The 18,321-nt window shown below is 47.4% G+C and overlaps 7 protein-coding genes across 7 annotated transcripts, besides 1 other annotated feature; 2 read left to right on the top strand and 5 right to left on the bottom strand.

The window, feature by feature from the left end:
* Nucleotides 1–30: 30 nt before the first annotated feature.
* Nucleotides 31–88: a repeat region (Identified by RepeatMasker using a combination of RepBase library and repeat library created with RepeatScout).
* Nucleotides 89–509: 421 nt separating this feature from the next.
* UA08_05570 (hypothetical protein) lies at nucleotides 510–1,662 on the bottom strand (the record flags this gene model as incomplete). The annotated part of the gene is made up of 2 exons (XM_020267855.1): nucleotides 510–1,348; nucleotides 1,410–1,662. The coding sequence occupies 2 exons, from the start codon at nucleotides 1,660–1,662 to the stop codon at nucleotides 510–512; spliced, it is 1,092 nt and encodes a 363-aa protein (XP_020118994.1).
* A 1,426-nt stretch (nucleotides 1,663–3,088) lies between these two features.
* UA08_05569 (hypothetical protein) lies at nucleotides 3,089–5,530 on the bottom strand (the record flags this gene model as incomplete). The annotated part of the gene is made up of 4 exons (XM_020267854.1): nucleotides 3,089–3,249; nucleotides 3,310–5,158; nucleotides 5,215–5,348; nucleotides 5,413–5,530. 4 exons carry the CDS (start codon nucleotides 5,528–5,530, stop codon nucleotides 3,089–3,091), a joined length of 2,262 nt encoding a protein of 753 aa, XP_020118993.1.
* Nucleotides 5,531–8,097: 2,567 nt separating this feature from the next.
* UA08_05568 (hypothetical protein) lies at nucleotides 8,098–9,114 on the bottom strand (the record flags this gene model as incomplete). Its single annotated transcript, XM_020267853.1, has 2 exons — nucleotides 8,098–8,986; nucleotides 9,041–9,114. The coding sequence occupies 2 exons, from the start codon at nucleotides 9,112–9,114 to the stop codon at nucleotides 8,098–8,100; spliced, it is 963 nt and encodes a 320-aa protein (XP_020118992.1).
* A 453-nt stretch (nucleotides 9,115–9,567) lies between these two features.
* Nucleotides 9,568–10,585, top strand: UA08_05567 (hypothetical protein; the record flags this gene model as incomplete). Its single annotated transcript, XM_020267852.1, has 3 exons — nucleotides 9,568–9,642; nucleotides 9,700–9,787; nucleotides 9,852–10,585. 3 exons carry the CDS (start codon nucleotides 9,568–9,570, stop codon nucleotides 10,583–10,585), a joined length of 897 nt encoding a protein of 298 aa, XP_020118991.1.
* A 224-nt stretch (nucleotides 10,586–10,809) lies between these two features.
* Nucleotides 10,810–13,245, bottom strand: UA08_05566 (hypothetical protein; the record flags this gene model as incomplete). The annotated part of the gene is made up of 2 exons (XM_020267850.1): nucleotides 10,810–12,613; nucleotides 12,683–13,245. 2 exons carry the CDS (start codon nucleotides 13,243–13,245, stop codon nucleotides 10,810–10,812), a joined length of 2,367 nt encoding a protein of 788 aa, XP_020119258.1.
* Nucleotides 13,246–13,624: 379 nt separating this feature from the next.
* On the top strand, nucleotides 13,625–14,050 carry UA08_05565 (hypothetical protein; the record flags this gene model as incomplete). The annotated part of the gene is made up of 4 exons (XM_020267849.1): nucleotides 13,625–13,665; nucleotides 13,723–13,760; nucleotides 13,817–13,884; nucleotides 13,961–14,050. 4 exons carry the CDS (start codon nucleotides 13,625–13,627, stop codon nucleotides 14,048–14,050), a joined length of 237 nt encoding a protein of 78 aa, XP_020119259.1.
* Nucleotides 14,051–15,118: 1,068 nt separating this feature from the next.
* Nucleotides 15,119–17,818, bottom strand: UA08_05564 (hypothetical protein; the record flags this gene model as incomplete). The annotated part of the gene is made up of 7 exons (XM_020267848.1): nucleotides 15,119–15,153; nucleotides 15,229–15,241; nucleotides 15,451–15,699; nucleotides 15,811–15,908; nucleotides 15,967–16,428; nucleotides 16,493–17,624; nucleotides 17,684–17,818. The coding sequence occupies 7 exons, from the start codon at nucleotides 17,816–17,818 to the stop codon at nucleotides 15,119–15,121; spliced, it is 2,124 nt and encodes a 707-aa protein (XP_020119384.1).
* Between the last annotated feature and the right edge of the window lie 503 nt (nucleotides 17,819–18,321).

The following is an 18,321-nucleotide window of genomic DNA, read 5'->3' as shown; positions in this document are numbered from 1 at the left end:
GTGGAGGTTCTCTCGCCAAGCATCAACGCTCAACATCAACAACAACAACAACAACAACAACAGCAGCAGCAGCAACAGCAGCAACAGCCGCGAGTTGGCTGTATACGAACGAAGATTTGTAGTACAGGGTGAGACAATTAGCATTGGCCATGGAGTGAATAATTAGGTATGAATTCTCATTAGAGCTTGCACTTTCCACTAGTTACTGCATATATAATAAGCATGTGACAACGGAGAATTACACCTAAATATACAAAATACACACACCATTTATACGATTATTAGAAAAGTGCTATAAGGGGTTTTTCTTGGGTGGCTTAATGGTTACTAATCTGCTGTAACACGTTTTCGAGTAGAGAGGGTATATCTATTGTAACTATCAACAAATCTGTTTAGCGTTCTGATATCGTCTAGTAGCAAATACAAAGCAAAGCAAAATCACATAAACCCGAAAGGCTGATGCGCGCGAATTGCATCACTGATCAGGTTAGTCGAATCCTGGGCATAGTTCACTCGAGCCCCATGGCCTTTTTCTCTTCTTCCCAGAAGATGCGCAGTCGTTCGTCTTCTCCAGAGCGCCAGAGCCCATGCAACCGTTGAAGTTCGGAAAGGTTTACCCTAATCTCATCATGTTCAAGGTCGGCATGACGTCCCCACAGATCAATAATAGCAGTGCAAACTTCCTTCATGTTCTCGATTTCTTGTTTGTGGTGTCGACTGTTGAGGTAACAGTGAAGATTATTGAGATCACTCCTTTTGTTCACAGCCTCTATGATGTCTTTTGGCGCTGTACGATCGAGAGAATAGCCCTGGCCTATAGGCAAGTCATAGATCTTCTCAAATCCTTCGATGGCGGCGGGTCGTCTCTCCTCCTCGTTATTGTTTCGCATCCAGTCAAGAGCTTCCAGATCCAACTTGATATTTGCACCGTGGACGCTAGCATTCCTCTCCTGCTGCGCTGCGTTGAAGCGCTTGCTCTCTGTACTTACATGCACCAATCCGGCGATGCGTCCAAGTATCTCTATCCTCTCCATTCTCGTGAGCATCTCCTGTTGGTGATCGAGCGTCTCCTTCTGGACACCGAGCTTCTCCTTTTGAATATCGAGCTTTTCCGCTTGGGTATTGAGAATCTCCGATTGGATATTGAGCTTCTCCTCTTGAATACCGAGCCTCCGTTCCATGTCGTTCATCATCCGGAATAAGCTAAAGCCTCCTTGATTAGCGATCATTTTGGGTTTGTGTGACATCATCAGGTCCTCTGATTGAATAATATTTCGTGCTTGTAGGAGCAGATCGCGTTGTGCCAGGTTCTTCTGGTGAGGCATCTCTGCGGCGATGCAGATAGGGACTGTTGTATTGACACTCCGTTAGCTAAGTGCTTTGAGTACATTTTCAGCCTCAGAACTTACTGTTGCTGCTATTCTGCCCATATGCCCAACTCGGCTTTAGAAATGTGGATATCATGTTCGGAGCCTTCCTAGTTGCATCTTCGCCTTGATAAGCCCAAGGCATTGAACTTGGACTGTACAAGTCAGAAGTAACGTGGGAAGCATTCCTGAGATGGTAATGATTAGGAGACAGGAACAGATTCCATTGTCGCTTTGGCGAGCTCAAAGCAACAGGTTTCGACTGTACAAGTTGGGGGTGACGAGAAAGTTGCATTTTCTCTTTTGGTAGATTCCACGGCTTGGACTGTGCAGATCGAAAGCGAAAAGGTTGGAAGGGCTCCAAAGATGTCAATGATTGGGGAGTAAGAAAAAGATGCGTCCAGTTGGACAAGTCCACAGCTTGGACTGTGCAAGTCGAAGGCGAAGAGGTCGGAAGGCCCTCAGAGATAGTAATGGCTGGGGGACAGGAATAAATTGTGGTTTGAGTGGTTGCATGTTGGTCAGCAGGGTTTTTATAAACAAGAAATTGTTCAGATGAATAGCGAGTGCCCCAAGCCTTTGTCTAAGCACAGTTCTTTATTTGAGTAATCCAGCGAGCATGCCCGCTATCCTGAAGCAAACATAAAACGATTCATTATCTAGGCAGAATCAAAGCAGGATTGTTTGTTGCCATTTCATTTTCTGATAGACATGGTCAGTAACTCATCGAGCAGTCTAACCCCTGGGCTGTCAATGTTACTCACTGAGTCCTTGGTGAATATGCCAACCACTGCAGGTGAACTCTAACAAAGCTCCCTGTTTTGCTTTCAAACTCTCTTAGCCCACAAGATGTATTGGACGGATACCCAGGTACTGTTTGGCGTCATTTCTTTCTTTCTCTGTGCTTGATTTTGCAATTGTTGCAGCCAACTCTGTTAAATACCTAGGCATGGTTTACTGCTAGGTGTGCAGGCAAGAATTGACTAAAACTTGACTTTTAAAACCACAACCCTTTCCAGTCTTTTTTGAGTTCTGCAAAATTTTTAAGTCAGACTTCGGAAGGTCCAGATCAGGAAGAGGATAGAGAGATAGATTTCACATACCCAACACTTGTAAAAAATGTCTCCTAAGACATGCATAGGCAAATCTCCAAATGCTAGGGAAACCTCTAAATATCCAAGGTATATATGATTCTGCCAAAAGATGCCTATCTGTATGTATATAGATATAATATCGCTTATTCAATGCCCGCAAACCAACTGAAATAAATGCAAAAAGCAAGTAGGAAAGAAAAAACATCATAATTATTATTACATGAGGCAAGACTGTTGATTAGCCGCAGCCGCGCCTGTGCAAAGGCAGAACAACATGGTATAGAAAGACAAACTCAAACCAGAGAGAGTAGGTAGTATAACCACCGTCCCTGCTCGCAAACAGCAAAAGAACCAACAAGTAGTGATATAATCAAAATCATCATTTCGAACCAGCGAAATGATAGTATATAGGTATGAGTAAACCCTAATCTCTCCAGCAAGAGACGCATTACTGTATATACCATATCGTATCTTCAACAACAGACATAATTCAGAAGATAAAACGAAAAAATAATTGAACAAGGGTATGTGCAAAATCAGACTAGAATCAACTGATCCAAGCCGGCATGAAAGGGTATCATAGCAAGAGCCGCTAGCTCAATACGGAACAGACGTAGTATACATCACCTACCATCCTTTCCGACGAGCAAACCGTTTGTTCAAAAGAACCAAGACTTTCGACACATTGAACTGCACGTACTCCAGATCGAGGTCTTCTTGACTGTCTTTCTGCATTTCAAGAAGATCATCGAGTTTCAGGTCCAATTCCAAGAGACCACGCGCACGTCCTGTACGAAGGTTTATTAAGTTAGTTTACGTCAAGATTAGAATGAAAAAGCACTGCTTACCCTTATAGTGTAGGCTGATGACAAACGTCCCCGGAAGAGGGCTCCGGAACATGAAGTAGATATTGGCTCGGCGATTCTCAGGGACATTGCTTTTGCGGATAACGCCTTCCTTCTCCAGCTGCTGATGAGTGAACTTGTAGGGCCCAAGCTCTTGGTTCTTCTGTTGTTTGCGTTGCTTGCCTTCGGACTGGCTGCGCACATTATGCAAGTATGATTTGTACGTTTCCAACTGACCTACCAAGTACGCATTGTGGTCACGGATCGTACGGAAGACCTCATCCAGCTTTTTGGTTTCTTCAACAACTTTCTCTTTGAGAGATCCGAGGTGGACTAATTCCTGCTCAACCTCATCGCGCAAAAGGCCAAACTCATCTGAACGATCAATCACCCCCATCTCTTGAAGCTGGCTGAGAAGTTCCATAGTACGGATTCCCTTGCGAACCATGACTGCATCATTCTTCAAGGTTGCTGCAGCTTCGGCAATACGATCCAGACGCAAAGGTCGTCTCAAAACGCTCGAATTGGGCGGCAGAGAACGCAATATCTGCACAAAAGTTGACTTGGCCTCCATGAAGTAGATTTCCTCTTGTGTGATGTCTAATGCAGCGGTAAGATCGTCAACCGATGTTTCCCACTTGCTAAAGAGAGGCAGATTGATCGTGCGGTTGTCTTTTCGAGGGAGCTGGGAGGGCGCTGGGCCGAGTTCTTGTAGCAGTGTGTGCAAATGAGAGTGCTGATCCGAAGCTACCAGAGAACCGGTATGCTTTTCTAGTAAGGCATGAGTGGCGTAAATCTCATTTAATGAGATCTGTAGTTCCAAGTCGCGCTTCGTCAAAGCGACGTAATTATCCATCTCCAAGCTTTCGTAGAAATCTTGAACTTCGCACAAATCAAGCATGAACTTGTTCACACGCTCTTTGTTCTGGTGAATGAATGGTTGCAACTTTGCCATGTAGGGCTCTTTGGCATACGAAGGTTTGTTCGCCAGGTTCTGCAGCATCTTGGCGATGAGGGTCAATGTGCGGCGCGGCTTATCCGACGGAACAGACTCAATCAGCATGTAGGAGCGGGGGGTCACAATGGCTGGATTAATAAAGCGAAGGAAAAAGAAGCCTCCGATCAAAGTACAAATGGTCTGATCTTGGGCATCAGGATACTTGCGGCGAGACAGGCTACGAATTTGCTTGCAAATCCATCGGATACCGTATGGAGCATCCTCGAGTCCATCAATTATAGTTGTCAGGAAAGTGTTGGCAATGTCGGTTAACATCTTCAATCGAGGAGCAATGATTGCCTGCACCTGTTCGTTTTCGGCTGCGACTTCAGCTGTCACAGATTTGGCTAAGTAATCCGGCAGGTGTCCGGTGTCCTCTTCAATCTGTTGAACCATGCTTTCATAGACCTTCAATGGGTTGATTTCAAGATCCACGTCCTGCAACTCAATGAGCGAATTGATCTGATCAGCCAAAACATGTTTTAGGTAACTTTGGCCGGGGCCGCGGCGAGTGTAAGTCGTCATCATCCGCGAAACGGGTGTATTCTGGCGCAAAAGCGAAGAGTATTCCGGAGTATTGTCAAACTGATAGGTGAGAACAGATTGAAACATGGTCAGTAGTAAATGTTCTTCGCGACTCTCGTACTGATTCCCGTAGATTGTGAACATGACTGTTTGCAGAAGAGAATCAATTTCTGACATTGAAACGAGACGGCAGAGATGTGCGATGTGCTTCGGCTCCGACTGGAGGAGAAAGAGGAGGTTTCCATATCGTTGAGTTTTCTCGTCGTTGGGGAAATATCCTTCTTGTTGAGTATCTAAGCTTTCTTCGAGACGGCTCGAGATTTCGTTTTGCTACGGAAAAAGGTCAGTCACGTTTATAAAGAGGATGTAGCAGAAGGAAAACGTACTTCTTCCAATGCCATCCGGTTTTGAATAAGCAATGCGATTCTGGAATCCAAATAGCGGACATCTTTCTCGAGAACGAAGTTCTTTTTGGACTGCGACGAAATTTTGGCTTTGAGTTCCCGGAGGTGTTTTTGAGCTGTCAAACCGAAACAAAGTCAGCGGATACAATAGTTTTCGGAATCACAGAGACGTCGCTATACCTTTGGCTAATTCGTCCGAGATTTCCAAATCCTTGTCCTTGGCGGACATAGACAAGTAGAGTGCGGTGACGGAAATGCGCTTCGACGCACGCACTGACCTGGTATCGTGCGAAGACATTGTGTTTTGGCGAGAGACGGGCTGGAAGGAAGAAGACGAGGAGGTTGAGGCCCTTGACGCCGGCTGGAGCATGGTTGCTACCGACATTGGAGCGACAGAATATAATGATATCGAATGACCCGAATGCGAAAGAACGGATGGTTATAATATAATTAACGCTGTCAATATATATGTCGCGTAGTATAGCAGGAGGGTATGAAAGTCAAAGCTGCCCGTCCCATTAAGAAATACGGATGAGGAGGCTGAGTGTCAATGGTTTGTCGACTCGTACTCGGCTCGGTGTCGCTCAATGGATGAAATAAACAACAATAACGATGCTCGAGAAATTAAACCTTTCTGGACGGTACCAAGAAAAGTGGTGGTTTTCCAACGTCAAATGCGATCTTTCTTTTTCGGTTTGTATTTTTTATTCGCTGTGAAAGTACTGAGAAACTGAGGTATTCTTGCTGAACACAGGGGATGCTGGGTAGGGGCGAAACGGGAAAAGTGTGTCACGCTTTATTGTTGAATTGGGGCCGTGTACGGACGGATGTAGGGCGATGGCGATGGCGATGTCGAGGACAAAGACAAAGGCAGAGAGAGAGAGAGAAGAAGAAGAAGACGAAAGAGCGAAAAGAAGGACGGATTGGGTGGTGAGGAAGGAGGGGTGCGAAGGTGGAAGGTGGAAGTGGGAAGCGGAAAGAGGAAAGAGGAAGGAGCAGGGAAGGGAAGGAGCGGGGGTGTGCGACTTCCTTGAGTTCTTAGTAGAAAATAGTCGGCTGGCTGCTACACGTACAGGCTACATACAATAAATAAATAATATTTAAGATAACTAATATCAGATACCAAGTGCTAATAACCGCGATAAGAGTCAGCATGGCAGATATAATTATATGTCGCAAACCGGCGTTAGGACGGCGTTCAGAATGTCACAGCCTCCAAATCACTAAACGTGCACATAGAAGTTATCAAGAGGAAGAGCCCAAGACTAAGAAATCAGGAATGGACTTGACTGCGCACAGTGCGCAGTGAGTGGGCTCTGTGGAGAACGAGATTAATTAGATAGAGAAAAAGGGGCAAGTTCGAGGTGAGACAGGCTTTTACTATTTAGCATGGTGCGACAAGAAAAAGCAACCCCTGAGCCGGTCTGAGGGACGCCGAGAAGCACGCTGATTGGCCCAGGCAGGGCGCTTGCACGCAGGAACAGGCTCAGCTCGGAGTATAAATTATTGAATATAAGACTTACATATCTCATTTGTCACTTGATATTGATATTGATATTGGTAGTGGTATTGGTATTGGTATTGGTATTGGTATCAATATCCTGTCTTATTTCCGACGCTATTATAAGAAAACGTAGTCATACTTCAGGGCACTAACTACTGCTGTATGCAAGGGGAATGTGTGACAGGTCTGGACTGTCAGAGTACCTGGGACAGAGGAGCGACTCCGTCTCGTGACCGCAGCCCGGACTACAACTTTCCGAGTCTTACAACCAGCGCTTGCCCGTCCGTCAATCAATATATTTCTCCAATGAATGTGGACTAGCAATTTTCCTTGACATACATCCGAGTCATGTGACTATCTCAATCACGTGACCCAATCAGGTTTAATCACATGCATTAATACTTCATAGCGTCATACGCTTCCGCTAATTGATGATATCCACAAAAAAAAAAAAAAGGAACCCCCCTGTATACGGGAGAGAGATGGGGGAAATGCTTTTTAGAGTATTCCACACTACGCGCAAGAATGCAAAACATCGTGATTGGTGGCCGTGGACCGTGGTTCCAGCGACCGGCAGCCTTACCCGAATAGGCGCTAGTTTTCCTACCCGCACTAGCGCCTCCGCAATGTCCGCATACGGCCCCACTAGCTCTTCCCACTCCTTAAAATCAAGTTAGCAACCGTTTAAGTTTTGATGTACCCTTTGCGTGCTTTGGCCAACTGCAAAATGGCTCGGCTCCGGCTGCTCCCGCCGCCTTGCTGCCGATGATGACGAAGATGTGCACAGTGGTAGAGCTCGGCGTGCATGAGGATTTCTTAGACTGCCCTGAAGCCCTGAAGCGTCTACGATGCCGGCGATGACGTGGTGGCCGTTTTCAATGTCGGCGACGTTCCATCTGTAAGCTTCTTTTTTTTTTTTTGCCGTGATGGTTTATCTCTGGACAATCGCGCTCTCTAGTGTAGTAGGACTTGAGTGGTCTGAGGTCGTGGCTTTATAACATGTAGGATGTAGGAACGTTGTACTGAAAGAGATATGTGTATATCCTGCGAACAATTGTTACTAATATGTCAGCGACCGGAACAGTTTCCTTTGCCATTTGGAAGTGCGAAACAACGCCGGTTGAAGTACTAGTTACTGCTTCTACCCCCGCTGCGTCATCAACCTCATTTGTTTCTTTACCTAGGTACCACAGGCACTTGACTCTAGCTCGGCTAAGCCTAGCGAGAGGCGCGTCTGCTAAAAGCGCATATGCTGGTACTTGCTATTGGTACAATGGCCTTTCTTTTTTTGGGAAGGGGTATGAACAGCTTGATATTAAATAAAGCATTACTGGCATGTAAACTCTGGACTGGATACTCCATTACCGAACCCAACCCTCCTTCCTCATGACCTCTCCAGTCCACTCCTCCAACCTCTCTGCAAGCTTGTCATCCTTCGCCGCACTGCTCTGCCACCTCGGCTCCCCAAAACGTCGGAAAATTTCAAAATAAGCGCCGCTCTGCTCCGCTTTCATATCCGGACTCGCCGCACAGAACAAATTAGACCACGACCCCTTATCGGCAGGCCATATGAATCCAAAAAAGCGCAAGGCCGAGAAAGCGCCGTTCATGCCCGACCCCGACTTCCCCACCGACGCAGCGAGGTTTGTCTCAACAAGACCTGGATGCACGGACGAAACCCAGATCTCGCCCTCCCCGTTCCGTGCACTGGGAGAGCCGGGCCCGTACTTTTTGTTGAGGGTCTTGGTGTGCAGAATATTGGCGAGCTTGCTCTGTCCGTACCGCTGCCACGGCCCGTTATCCTTGAGCGATAGGTCCTTGAAATTGATGCCGCCCTTGGGTGCGCCCAAGTGGCCCGACGAAGTGAGGTTGACGATGCGCACGCTGCCGGGAGGAAGCATTGTGGCGGTCCACAGCATCACAGGAAGCAAGTGCTCTGTCAGAACCCAGTGCGCGAGGTAGTTGGTCTGCCACTGAGCCTCGTGGCCATCTTTGGTCATTTCAAAGGGCGTTGCCATGATGCCTGCGTTGTTGACTAGGCCGTGCAGGGCTGTTTCGCGGGCGAGGAAGTGCTTAGCGGCGGCGACGACGCTGGCCACATTCATGAGGTCCATTTGCAGGAGGTCCACGTTGGCTGAGGGGTGCATTTCCTTGATGTTGGCGATGGCTGCTGTGCCCTTCTCTGGGGATCGGGCGCACATGTAGACGTGGGCGCCGTGTTCTGCCAGGTGGGCTACAGTGTGGTAGCCTCTGTAGTTTGGTGAGGTCAGCTATTCGGGCTTAGTGCTGAGACGGGATACTCACATGCCAGAGTTCCCGCCTGTGACTATGAATACTTTGCCTTTGAGATTGGGGAGGGTTTCGGGAGTGAAAGTCATGTTCAACGAGTGCTCGAGGCAATGCGATGTCGATTCGATGTTATTGATTGCTACGAAAAGATGCGTCAAAACTAGGGTATTGCTACTGTTTTTATATATTGCTGTTGTTCAAAAAAATAAGTTGCCTGTTGGATGTTTAGATATTCACAATTCTAGATATTGTGAGCCACCTGCATAAACCAGGGCGAATTTGTAGCCAATGACAGCGCTGTGTTTGCTGGTGATGGAGCCGAGGCGGGGTGGGGCCCGTCCACGATGTGAGCAGGATGCATGGCGCTAGGCCTGTTCAGTTTAGATGCTGCAATAGTGGCCAATGATAGACTATTATTTCATTTCTGGGACAGATTAGATTATCGCCGCCTCCCTCCCGTGAGCAGGTTGTATAAACAATGAGTAGATGTGTTAATTCATGTCAGTCTCATCATCACCGCAGTTCTAGCGTCTGCCAGCATCATGATGAGTACGTATCAGCCTGTTAAATCAGCAGCTCCACGCATCCAGCTCGCGTCGATACCTCAATTGGCCGAGGTACGTATCAGGCCGCCTTCATTTATCACGATGACCCGACTTGCTCACCGTCCACAGGCGAGAAGCAAAGCAGATGACTGGACTGGCACCAAGGATCCCGCAGCACGCAGACGGGCACAGACTAGACTCAACACGAGAGCATACCGTAAGTGAGGCCTTCTCATTCGTCCCCAACTAGGCCCCAAATATCAAAACTAAAAGTCCAGTAGGAAAGCGAAAAGCCCTAGCAAGGAAAGCGGAAGCATGCAGTGCCGCAACTAGCACATCCGAAGCGATGGTAGAATGCTGGGACATTGAGCAGCAATCCGTCTCCATCGTCCCAGCATCCCGTATCAAGCAACTATACAACGCGAGAAAACCTCTGCTGCCGCCAAACAGATCTAGCAAAAAGCAAGTAAACGTTGTCTTCCCCCTCTGCCCAGACCACCTCATCACACTCCTCCAATTCAATGCCCTCCGCGCCCTGGCTGTCAACCGCACTCTAATCTCCGGCATCCTCGTTACGCCGCTCGACTGTTCTGAGGAAATTGTCCACATCATCCCTTACCCTACCAAGCCCGAAGTACTCCCTTCAACACTCCTGCCCACCACCCTTCAACAAACGGTGCCTCACAGCGACTGGATCGACCTGTTCCCCTGTCCCGAGGGCCGAGACCGCCTGATCCAGGCCGTGGGTACCTTCGACGAGGATGAGTTGTGGGCCGACTGCATCGGCGGGCTGTACGATGGCTTTCCCGACGACGAGATCAAGCGACGCGGCATTATTGCGTGGTCGCCGCCCTGGGACATCACGGGGTGGGAGATGTCGGAAGGGTTTCTGAGGAAATGGGGGTGGTTGTTTGAAGGGTTGCCAGGGGCGTTAGAGGCGACAAATCGGTGGCGGAGGGAGAGAGGCGAGGAGCCGCTTGTTTATGATGATTGTACGTTACCTGCAACTTTGTGACAATTTTTTATGTTGTACTTCAGTTTGATTCCGTGGCAGAACTACATACCCAGCTCTATACGATCACGTACTCATGCTTGCCCAGAAGGGGCGGGTATTTGGTATTTCCTAATTAAACTCCGTAGATCTGCTGGCGATCGATTGGACATCCGTAAGTCGTGGCGGATCGCTGCCAGAAGGAAAGTATCGTAACAGGTATAAGACTATAAGGATACATGTACAAGCTATCGGTTAAAAGTAAACGCCCTTCCAGCAATTTCTTTCTTCGTCTTCCGCACACCACTTGGCGCATTCAACGCCTTTGCATATGGGTTGAAGGGCTTTTTCTGGTTCGCCAAACCTGACGCTGCACTGCCTGATGCTGCTGCGGCCAAATCCTGTGAATGGAGCACGGAAGCTGCGGAATTATAATCAAAAGGAATTGCGTCTTCCTCCTTTTTGTTTGTTGGTTTTGTCACTTCTTTTCGTGGCTTTTTGGCGACAGGTTGTTGGACCTCTTCCTCCTCCTCCGAGTCCTCTGAAGAGCCCTCTTCATCGTCCTCTTCACTGCTGCTGCTGCCGCTGCTAGAGGTGGACGATGCATCAGACTCTTCTGGTTCGTCTTCGGCCACCTTCCTCTTGTGTCTGGGTGCGATCTCCTTGACCGTGAATATCTCATCCCTTTTGTCTGCTTTTTTGTTGACTGATGGAGATGCCGACGGCGAGGCCACAGCCGAACTAACATCTTTGATTGTATGTTGCACTTCGGACACTGTCACCGGCATAGGAGGAATAGGAAGAGACAGCCTGAGGGCCTCGAATGATGCGGCAACTTTATAGTTTGCCGGTACCACAGCCGCCACCTGTGGCTGCAATGCAGCGCCCCAGAACTGAGACGAATCTGCTCGAACCACTGATATTATATTATCACTATACAGTTTGTCGACCGATTCGACAGCGGGAGGTGGTGATTTTGATGAAGCAGCAGCAGCTTCCGCTACGGTTTTCCTAGGCTTGATAACGTCACGTAGCTCGGGACCTGTAGCTCCTTCAATCTTCGCCTTTTTGATGACCTCCAACAGCTCTGATATCCTGTTCTTCACTATCAAAGTCACAGGGGAAAGTGTCTTGAAGAGAGTATGCTTGTCGACGGGCATCGCCGCAGCTACTTTGAATAGTGCATGCCTTGGGAAAACACATTGCACACCTTCATCTTCTGCTCGAGCAACTTGGTCTCGCCACTCATGGACAGCCTTGAAGACAGCGAATTGCTCTTTTGAGAAAAACCCAGAGTTCCTGCTTAAGAGATCGTACCAACCTCCAGCACCCTGCCCGCTGGCAGCATCATAAACGGGCCGTTCGTAACGTTGCAAAGCTTCGGTTTTTGATCGTTCCAGAACATAATCAACCAGATTGTTTTTAGGGCTTGAATTCTCCACCAACTCATTGCGCATGCAGTCGTATACGTAGAGAAGGTAATGTGTATCGGCTCGAGCATATTTCAACATCTCCTCAGTCAATGGCCGGAGACGCCAGTCGGCCATTTGGTACTTCTTGTCCGCGTCGTAATTGGCGAATTTTTCAAGAAGAAACTTCAAGCTTCGCTTGGGATACTCTAGAGCCACGGCAGCATGATAAGTATCGAACATGCCCACAACGTACAACCCCAGATCCCTTTGGAGCCAGACAATATCCATTGTGGAGCCATGCAAGACTTTTAGGATCTTGGGGTCAGTGAACACTTCGTTCAGCTGCTGCAGATCCTCTCTCCACGGTTGCAGAGTGTCCACCACCCAATCCTTGTCGCGCGTACTGATTTGCATCAACGACACCAGCCCATGATACGAGTGCACATCGTGATGTTCCAAGTCAATAGCAATCTCCTTTGCTTTCTTGAGCTCCTTGATCATTTCGGCCAGGCCTTCTTGTGTATCGACCCAGACAGCCTCTGTCGTTTCGACGGGACCGAACTCAGTCGGCGGCGCAACAACGTAAGCCGACTCGCTGTACTTCGCCTCGCGGATCTCTTTTTCATACGGATTAGGATAGCTGTGCGTGTCTATTGTCAGTATAGTTTCGGAAAGTCAAGAATAGTTTTCAGATATGTAGTCCACGTACAATGCCGGTTTTCCTTTCCCGTCGACCAATTGAAGAGATTTCTTCAATGGCACTATCGCATTGGGTTTAGATGACAGAAGAGGGCGGAACGGAGACAAGTCCTGGTTATTCGGCGCAGTGCGAAAGAGCAGCTGAGGCTTTGGAATCTTGGACGGTCCATAGTCATAGACACTCGGGAAGGGCTTTGCTTCACGAGGCGGCCGGTCTTGCTGCGGAGGGCTCAACTTCTTGATGACGCCAGTAAACTCATCCAAACACGCATCGGCTTTTTCCAGTAGATTGTCGATCACGTCGACCACGCCTCGCCAATTGTCTTCCACCGCGTCTTCGTTTTCGAGGACCGGCGCCTGTATGTCTGTCCCGCCAGTCGCGGCCTTGAGGAGCGAGGTGGTTAGCGAGAGCAAGCGCGAGCTCTGTTCGTCCAGATCATCGGCAAATTCATGGCTCGAATTTCGATGGAAATTGATGTCCTCTGAGGCTATCCGATTTACTGAGAGGGTGGTGCTCTTCAAAGCATCAGTGAAGCTTTTTTGGAACGAGGAAAAATCTGCCAAGTCGCCCATGTTTGGCAGCCAAGGAGGCCTAAAAAGAGAAGGGGAAAAAAAATGAATTCAGTGAAAGTGAACTGCTTCACTGCATTGGCACATGAGTGAGCACAGGATAAAAAGAGTATCAGCAAAAATCAATTTCTGGAACTCAGAGCCTTTATCATTCTATGTATCTGATAATGAAAATTATTGGATCTGCGGCACAAAACGGCACTGGAAAAAGGTACAGCCGGGGGCGGTGAGACTTTGTTGCCCCCGGGCACATCAAGAACACAACCCAGCTCACTTTGCTACCTTCTCCTCCCCAGCTATTTTTCCCTTGACATTTCTTGTGCACAGTCAGAGACTTCAGCTTCATATTCACGGAAAAAAAGAATCCACAACCCAAACCACCATGTCTGCCTCCCTTGCTCCAGAGTGCAATGAGATTAAAGAGTATGTCTTCCTGTGCAGTCTCAAGAAGTGCGTGCTAGTCTGACTGAAGAGCGATAGGAAGTACGACACATGCTTCCTCAAATGGTACAGTGAGAGTATGGATTCCTTGGTGATTCATGATGTGTCTGAATACATAACTAACAAATAACAGAGTACCTACGCGGCAATACTCAGGATGAATGTGCCAATCTGTTCAAAAAGTACAACTCTTGCCTGATGGTGCGTCCCTGCTTGGTTGTCGAGATAGTCCTTTTATCTTCGTAGAAAGAGACGACTGCTGACAAGATGGAAACAGAAAGCTCTCAAAGAGCGTGGCATCGATACGATGCTCGAAGAGGCCAAAGAGGGGTCGAAAGAGAGCGATGCCGAGTACCTCAAGAGGTAGTGTCTGGCGCTTGACGTCAGGATAGAGCATATCAAAAAGAGAAAAAATAAAAGAACAGCATCCCACCTCTCTGGGAAATCTCCTCTCAACAAAATTAAAAAAAAAAAGAAAGGAAAGATGAAGAGAAAAAGAGAGAGAAGAATACCCACCACTACATATGTCGGCGCTCTTGGGGTACTGCCCCTAGCAACACGATGGCCAACGCAACGATGTAGTCCTCATCTTCGCTCATGGTCTCGGCCGTTTCCATGTATCGGGCGAAGAACTCCTTGTCGGCGGTCGTCTTGAGGTCTTTATTAAACTTGGACTCGCAGTCCTTGTGGGTCGTGTCGGTTCCGTATTGGTTACGGAAAATCTCTGCCACCTCCTTCCACGACAGTGAGGTCGCGAGCTTCATGATGATGAGGAATAGGCATTGCTCCCTGGTCCAATGGCCTCCGTGAGCCATTTTCTTTTCCTCGGCTGGTTTTCTAGGTCTTCATTGATTGATCAGTTGATTGTCTCCTGAGTCTGGAATCTGGGACTCACTGATTTGAAGCGTAGAGAGGTTGGAGAGGATGACGAGGATGTTGTTGAAAGTGTCTTTGATTCTGGGGTTTGGGAGTTAGCCACTTGGAATTTGAAATCGAGGACAGTAGCCAACAGGATGTTGGTTGTGAATATGAGTTGGGTGTGGGCCTTTCTAAGGATGGAAGTGCTACTCTGGGATTCAGACCTACCGACTTATGGATTTGGCGTGAGGGCAGGCAGCCAGCAGGATGTTGACTGTGAATATGATATGGATCTGATGTTGGATTTGAGGTTGAAGTTAAGGAAAAGTGCTGAAAGAAAAGAGAAAGATTTGGAGGAAATTTCCATATTCACAGACAAGTCGTGCACGATAAGTCAGGGTCAAGTGATTTTTCTGTGAGTGAATTTGGTCTCAATACTTGCTATTATGGACAATAGGTTGATGCCTGGAAGGCTTGTATTATTTATTGTGTCTACTATTTGTTATGTCTATTATTTATTGTGTTTGTCAATTATTGTGTTTATATCTTAGTATTGACAAATGAAAATCCTAGTAATTCAACCAAATAACTTGGTATCAATAGCCATTCCTACTATTAAAGATTATATTATGCCTGCCTACGCCATATAACAACCCACTTTACAATTCACCACCCTGGATTACTGACCTCTGGCAATACCCTTGGGAGCTCATAAGTAATTTGTTTATAGCTGCCTAGGTACAAGGCTGCGTCAACAAATATGTTGAAGAGATCACTTATTAAAAAGAGCTATGTATATATATACACATTAAGTGCAAGAGCATCATACAATTATCATCATCATCATCACCATCGATGGCCTCGCCGACCACCACCACCATTAGTTATATAACTAGTAGGCACTTTTACGACACCACCACCTCCTCCTGCGGAATGACTCTTTCTTTCCGTCAGCCGGTTCCAGACTTCGAACATTCCGGCACGGTGCGCGGGAAGCATGCTGTATTGCATACTGTAGAGGTTCCGACGGTGTATTGGAGGCACAAATTGGCCGGTGACGAGGCACAGGATGACGCTCAGAGATATGTAGTGTTTGCGAAGACGATGGCCGAGTTGGAAGTATTGGTCGAACATGGCGCGGAGAGAGAGAGGCATGGACTATATTTTATGTTTGAGAAATGTGAGTATGGCGGTTTCTTTGTTTTTTTTTTTTTTTTTTTTTTCTTCTTTCTTTCTTGTCTTTGGGAAAGGGGGTTTGGGTCAACACACGTCAAGATGGATGTACGATATGGTGGTGGGTTCATCCACGTCTTTCTGCTTGGATGATGGTTTGATGACTTCTTCTCGTAACGAAAAATATATCCCCCCTACAAGCCATAGTTAGTATGAGAAAGGTCGTCAAAAGGGTTTCGGAAGATTTCGTACCTGGCAAGCGTCCAGGATCCTTGACGCGCAGCATCAATGCAAACAGAGGGAAATGATTCAAAAATGCCAACCACGTATCAAGTGCTGCCTTGAGCGAGATGATTAACATGCGTGCCGATGCAAAGGCAAGATAGAAGACGACAACCGTCGGCAACAGAAAAAACAAAACAGTGAAGAGGATCGTTCCCAGCAAAAGCTGATCGAGATCATAGTCGCACGAATCGATTCGGTTTCGAAGAACATTTCGTTTCTTGCCGCGAAAAAGATGGAAGAGGGATATTATAATGCTAAGTTGCCAATTGAAAATGCGCGCGGACGCTATGTAGAATGAGTAAATATGAATGGTGATGATTGAGAGTAAATCAGAGAACAGAGCAATTGGCATGCTGGCGCCGGCAAAGCTCGAGCATCCAATGACGTATATTAGATGTGGTAGGTATGGTTGTAGGTTGGCAATACAGGCTATAGACGAAGCATATCAGCATTTCGAAAGTTTTTCACTGTAATAGATCAGTCCACCACCTACCAGCCCAGTGTTCAATGACCCAGAGGAAAAGGTCCCCCAGAAAAGCAGCCAATTCATTATTCAGCTTCAAACCAGCGGGCCAGCCCATAAGCCATGATATAGTTCTTTGCAACCCCTCCACTGTCCAATCTGTTATCAAGTAATTAATCTGACTGGCCACCCACTGAGCGTTATCAATAATGTAAGAACCCAGCGCAATGCCGATGATGACGTCGTTTGCTACAAGCCATAGCGAGTTATAAAAACGAATGTAATCGGGATGGCTAGTTGTGATGCTTTCCCAGTTATCTTTTCTCTGCCGAAGCTTGACGTATTGTATCGGCCAGTAGCAGAATTGTTGTAGTCGAATGTCTACCTGCTGCGCTGTGGCAGATATATCTTTGAGAGCTGCAGCATCAGGCCGAGCTCGCCATTCAAGCAAACGCAGAACGATTTCAGCTACTGCTCGATGACACACCAAGCCGAAGACGAAGCATCTCGTAATAACCGGCCACATCCATTGCCAAAACACGTAAGCAATCCCCAAGACGAAAAGATCCCAGATTGTTGTAGCAGATTCAACGACGCGCTCGCTGACACTCATGCTCCTTTTGGGACGCGTTCCGATCAATCCACTATTCCTTTCGATAAGCTGTCCAATCTCAAATGCGCAGTTCACTTGATTTAGAATAGTATGCAGCATGACCTCCTTTTGAGAGGGGACATGCCGAACGACCGCATGCCACTTGAGTTTCTCAATTAGTTTCTTTGACCGTGCCTTCTCTAATTCTTCCTCCGCATCAATCTCGGCGAAAGATACGCCTTTCCCTGAACTTATTCGTTTATCGGCTAGAGCTAAAGAAATGGGATCCAATGACATGTATTGCATACGCGTCGGGTGAGGGCGATTAAACATTATAACCTGGACCGAGATATGCACCTCCGGCGGACAAAACACGCGAGGAACCCTATGTGATGAACGTGTGGTTACCGAAAGATGTGAGGCATCGAAGGTTGTTGGTGGTTCGACGGGGTTTGTCGAGCCCAAAACATGCATCGACGACTTTCCGCAAAGCACGAATAGCTGTGCAATTGGATGTGGGCAATTGCGGAATAATATGCCTGTTCGCAGGGCATTGTCGACGTTTTTGGGCTAAGCAGTTTGATATCACGAATTAGTTCTGTATCTCTAGCATTGCTTATTATACGTACCTCGACATGCTCCAACACGGTTACCACGAAGAGATCCAGAGGCGAATTGCGCCAACCTACAATCACACCCGGAGACGAAGAGCGTGGTATATCATTCGGCCAGAAGACGCGTAGCAATCCATCGCCATTTAGCATATTGACATCGTTTCAGGTGTGACGGCCCACCCTCCTCAGAATTGTTATTTTAAAAGGAACCCCTCCGGCGCAATTCTTCTCGGGCAGAAATGCCTTGCTGAGCAACTCGAGGATGTAGGTCGATTTCCTTCGATGCGAGATAATTAAGCGGTACGATGAAAATGAAAAATACTATTGAGAGCAGCACAAATCCCTTAGCAGTGCGAGCAACAACGCTGTGATTCCATGCGAAAATAGCCAATTCGTAGAGGCGAGTGACCAAGTCCCACCGTGCAGTGATGTAGCCCGCTACGAAGATTCCGAGAGTGAGAACAGAGAATGGATGCATTAATTTGAAGCCGGATTTTGTCTGGCAGTCAAATCTGCAGTATCAGGTTCGATGTAAAGAAAACAAAAAAAAAAGTTAAAAAATTCAACGTAGCCGCATGGTCGTGGAGGTTGGGATTTTCCTAGACTGAGAAAGCTTGCGTATGCAATTCGGAGAGCGCCAACGGTGTCGCAAA

The sequence above is a fragment of the Talaromyces atroroseus genome (genome assembly GCF_001907595.1).
Source record: "Talaromyces atroroseus strain IBT 11181 chromosome Unknown scaffold_7, whole genome shotgun sequence".
NCBI lineage: Eukaryota > Fungi > Ascomycota > Eurotiomycetes > Eurotiales > Trichocomaceae > Talaromyces > Talaromyces atroroseus.
Note: the sequence above shows the minus strand (reverse complement) of the source record. Positions and strands in the feature narration are given on the sequence as shown.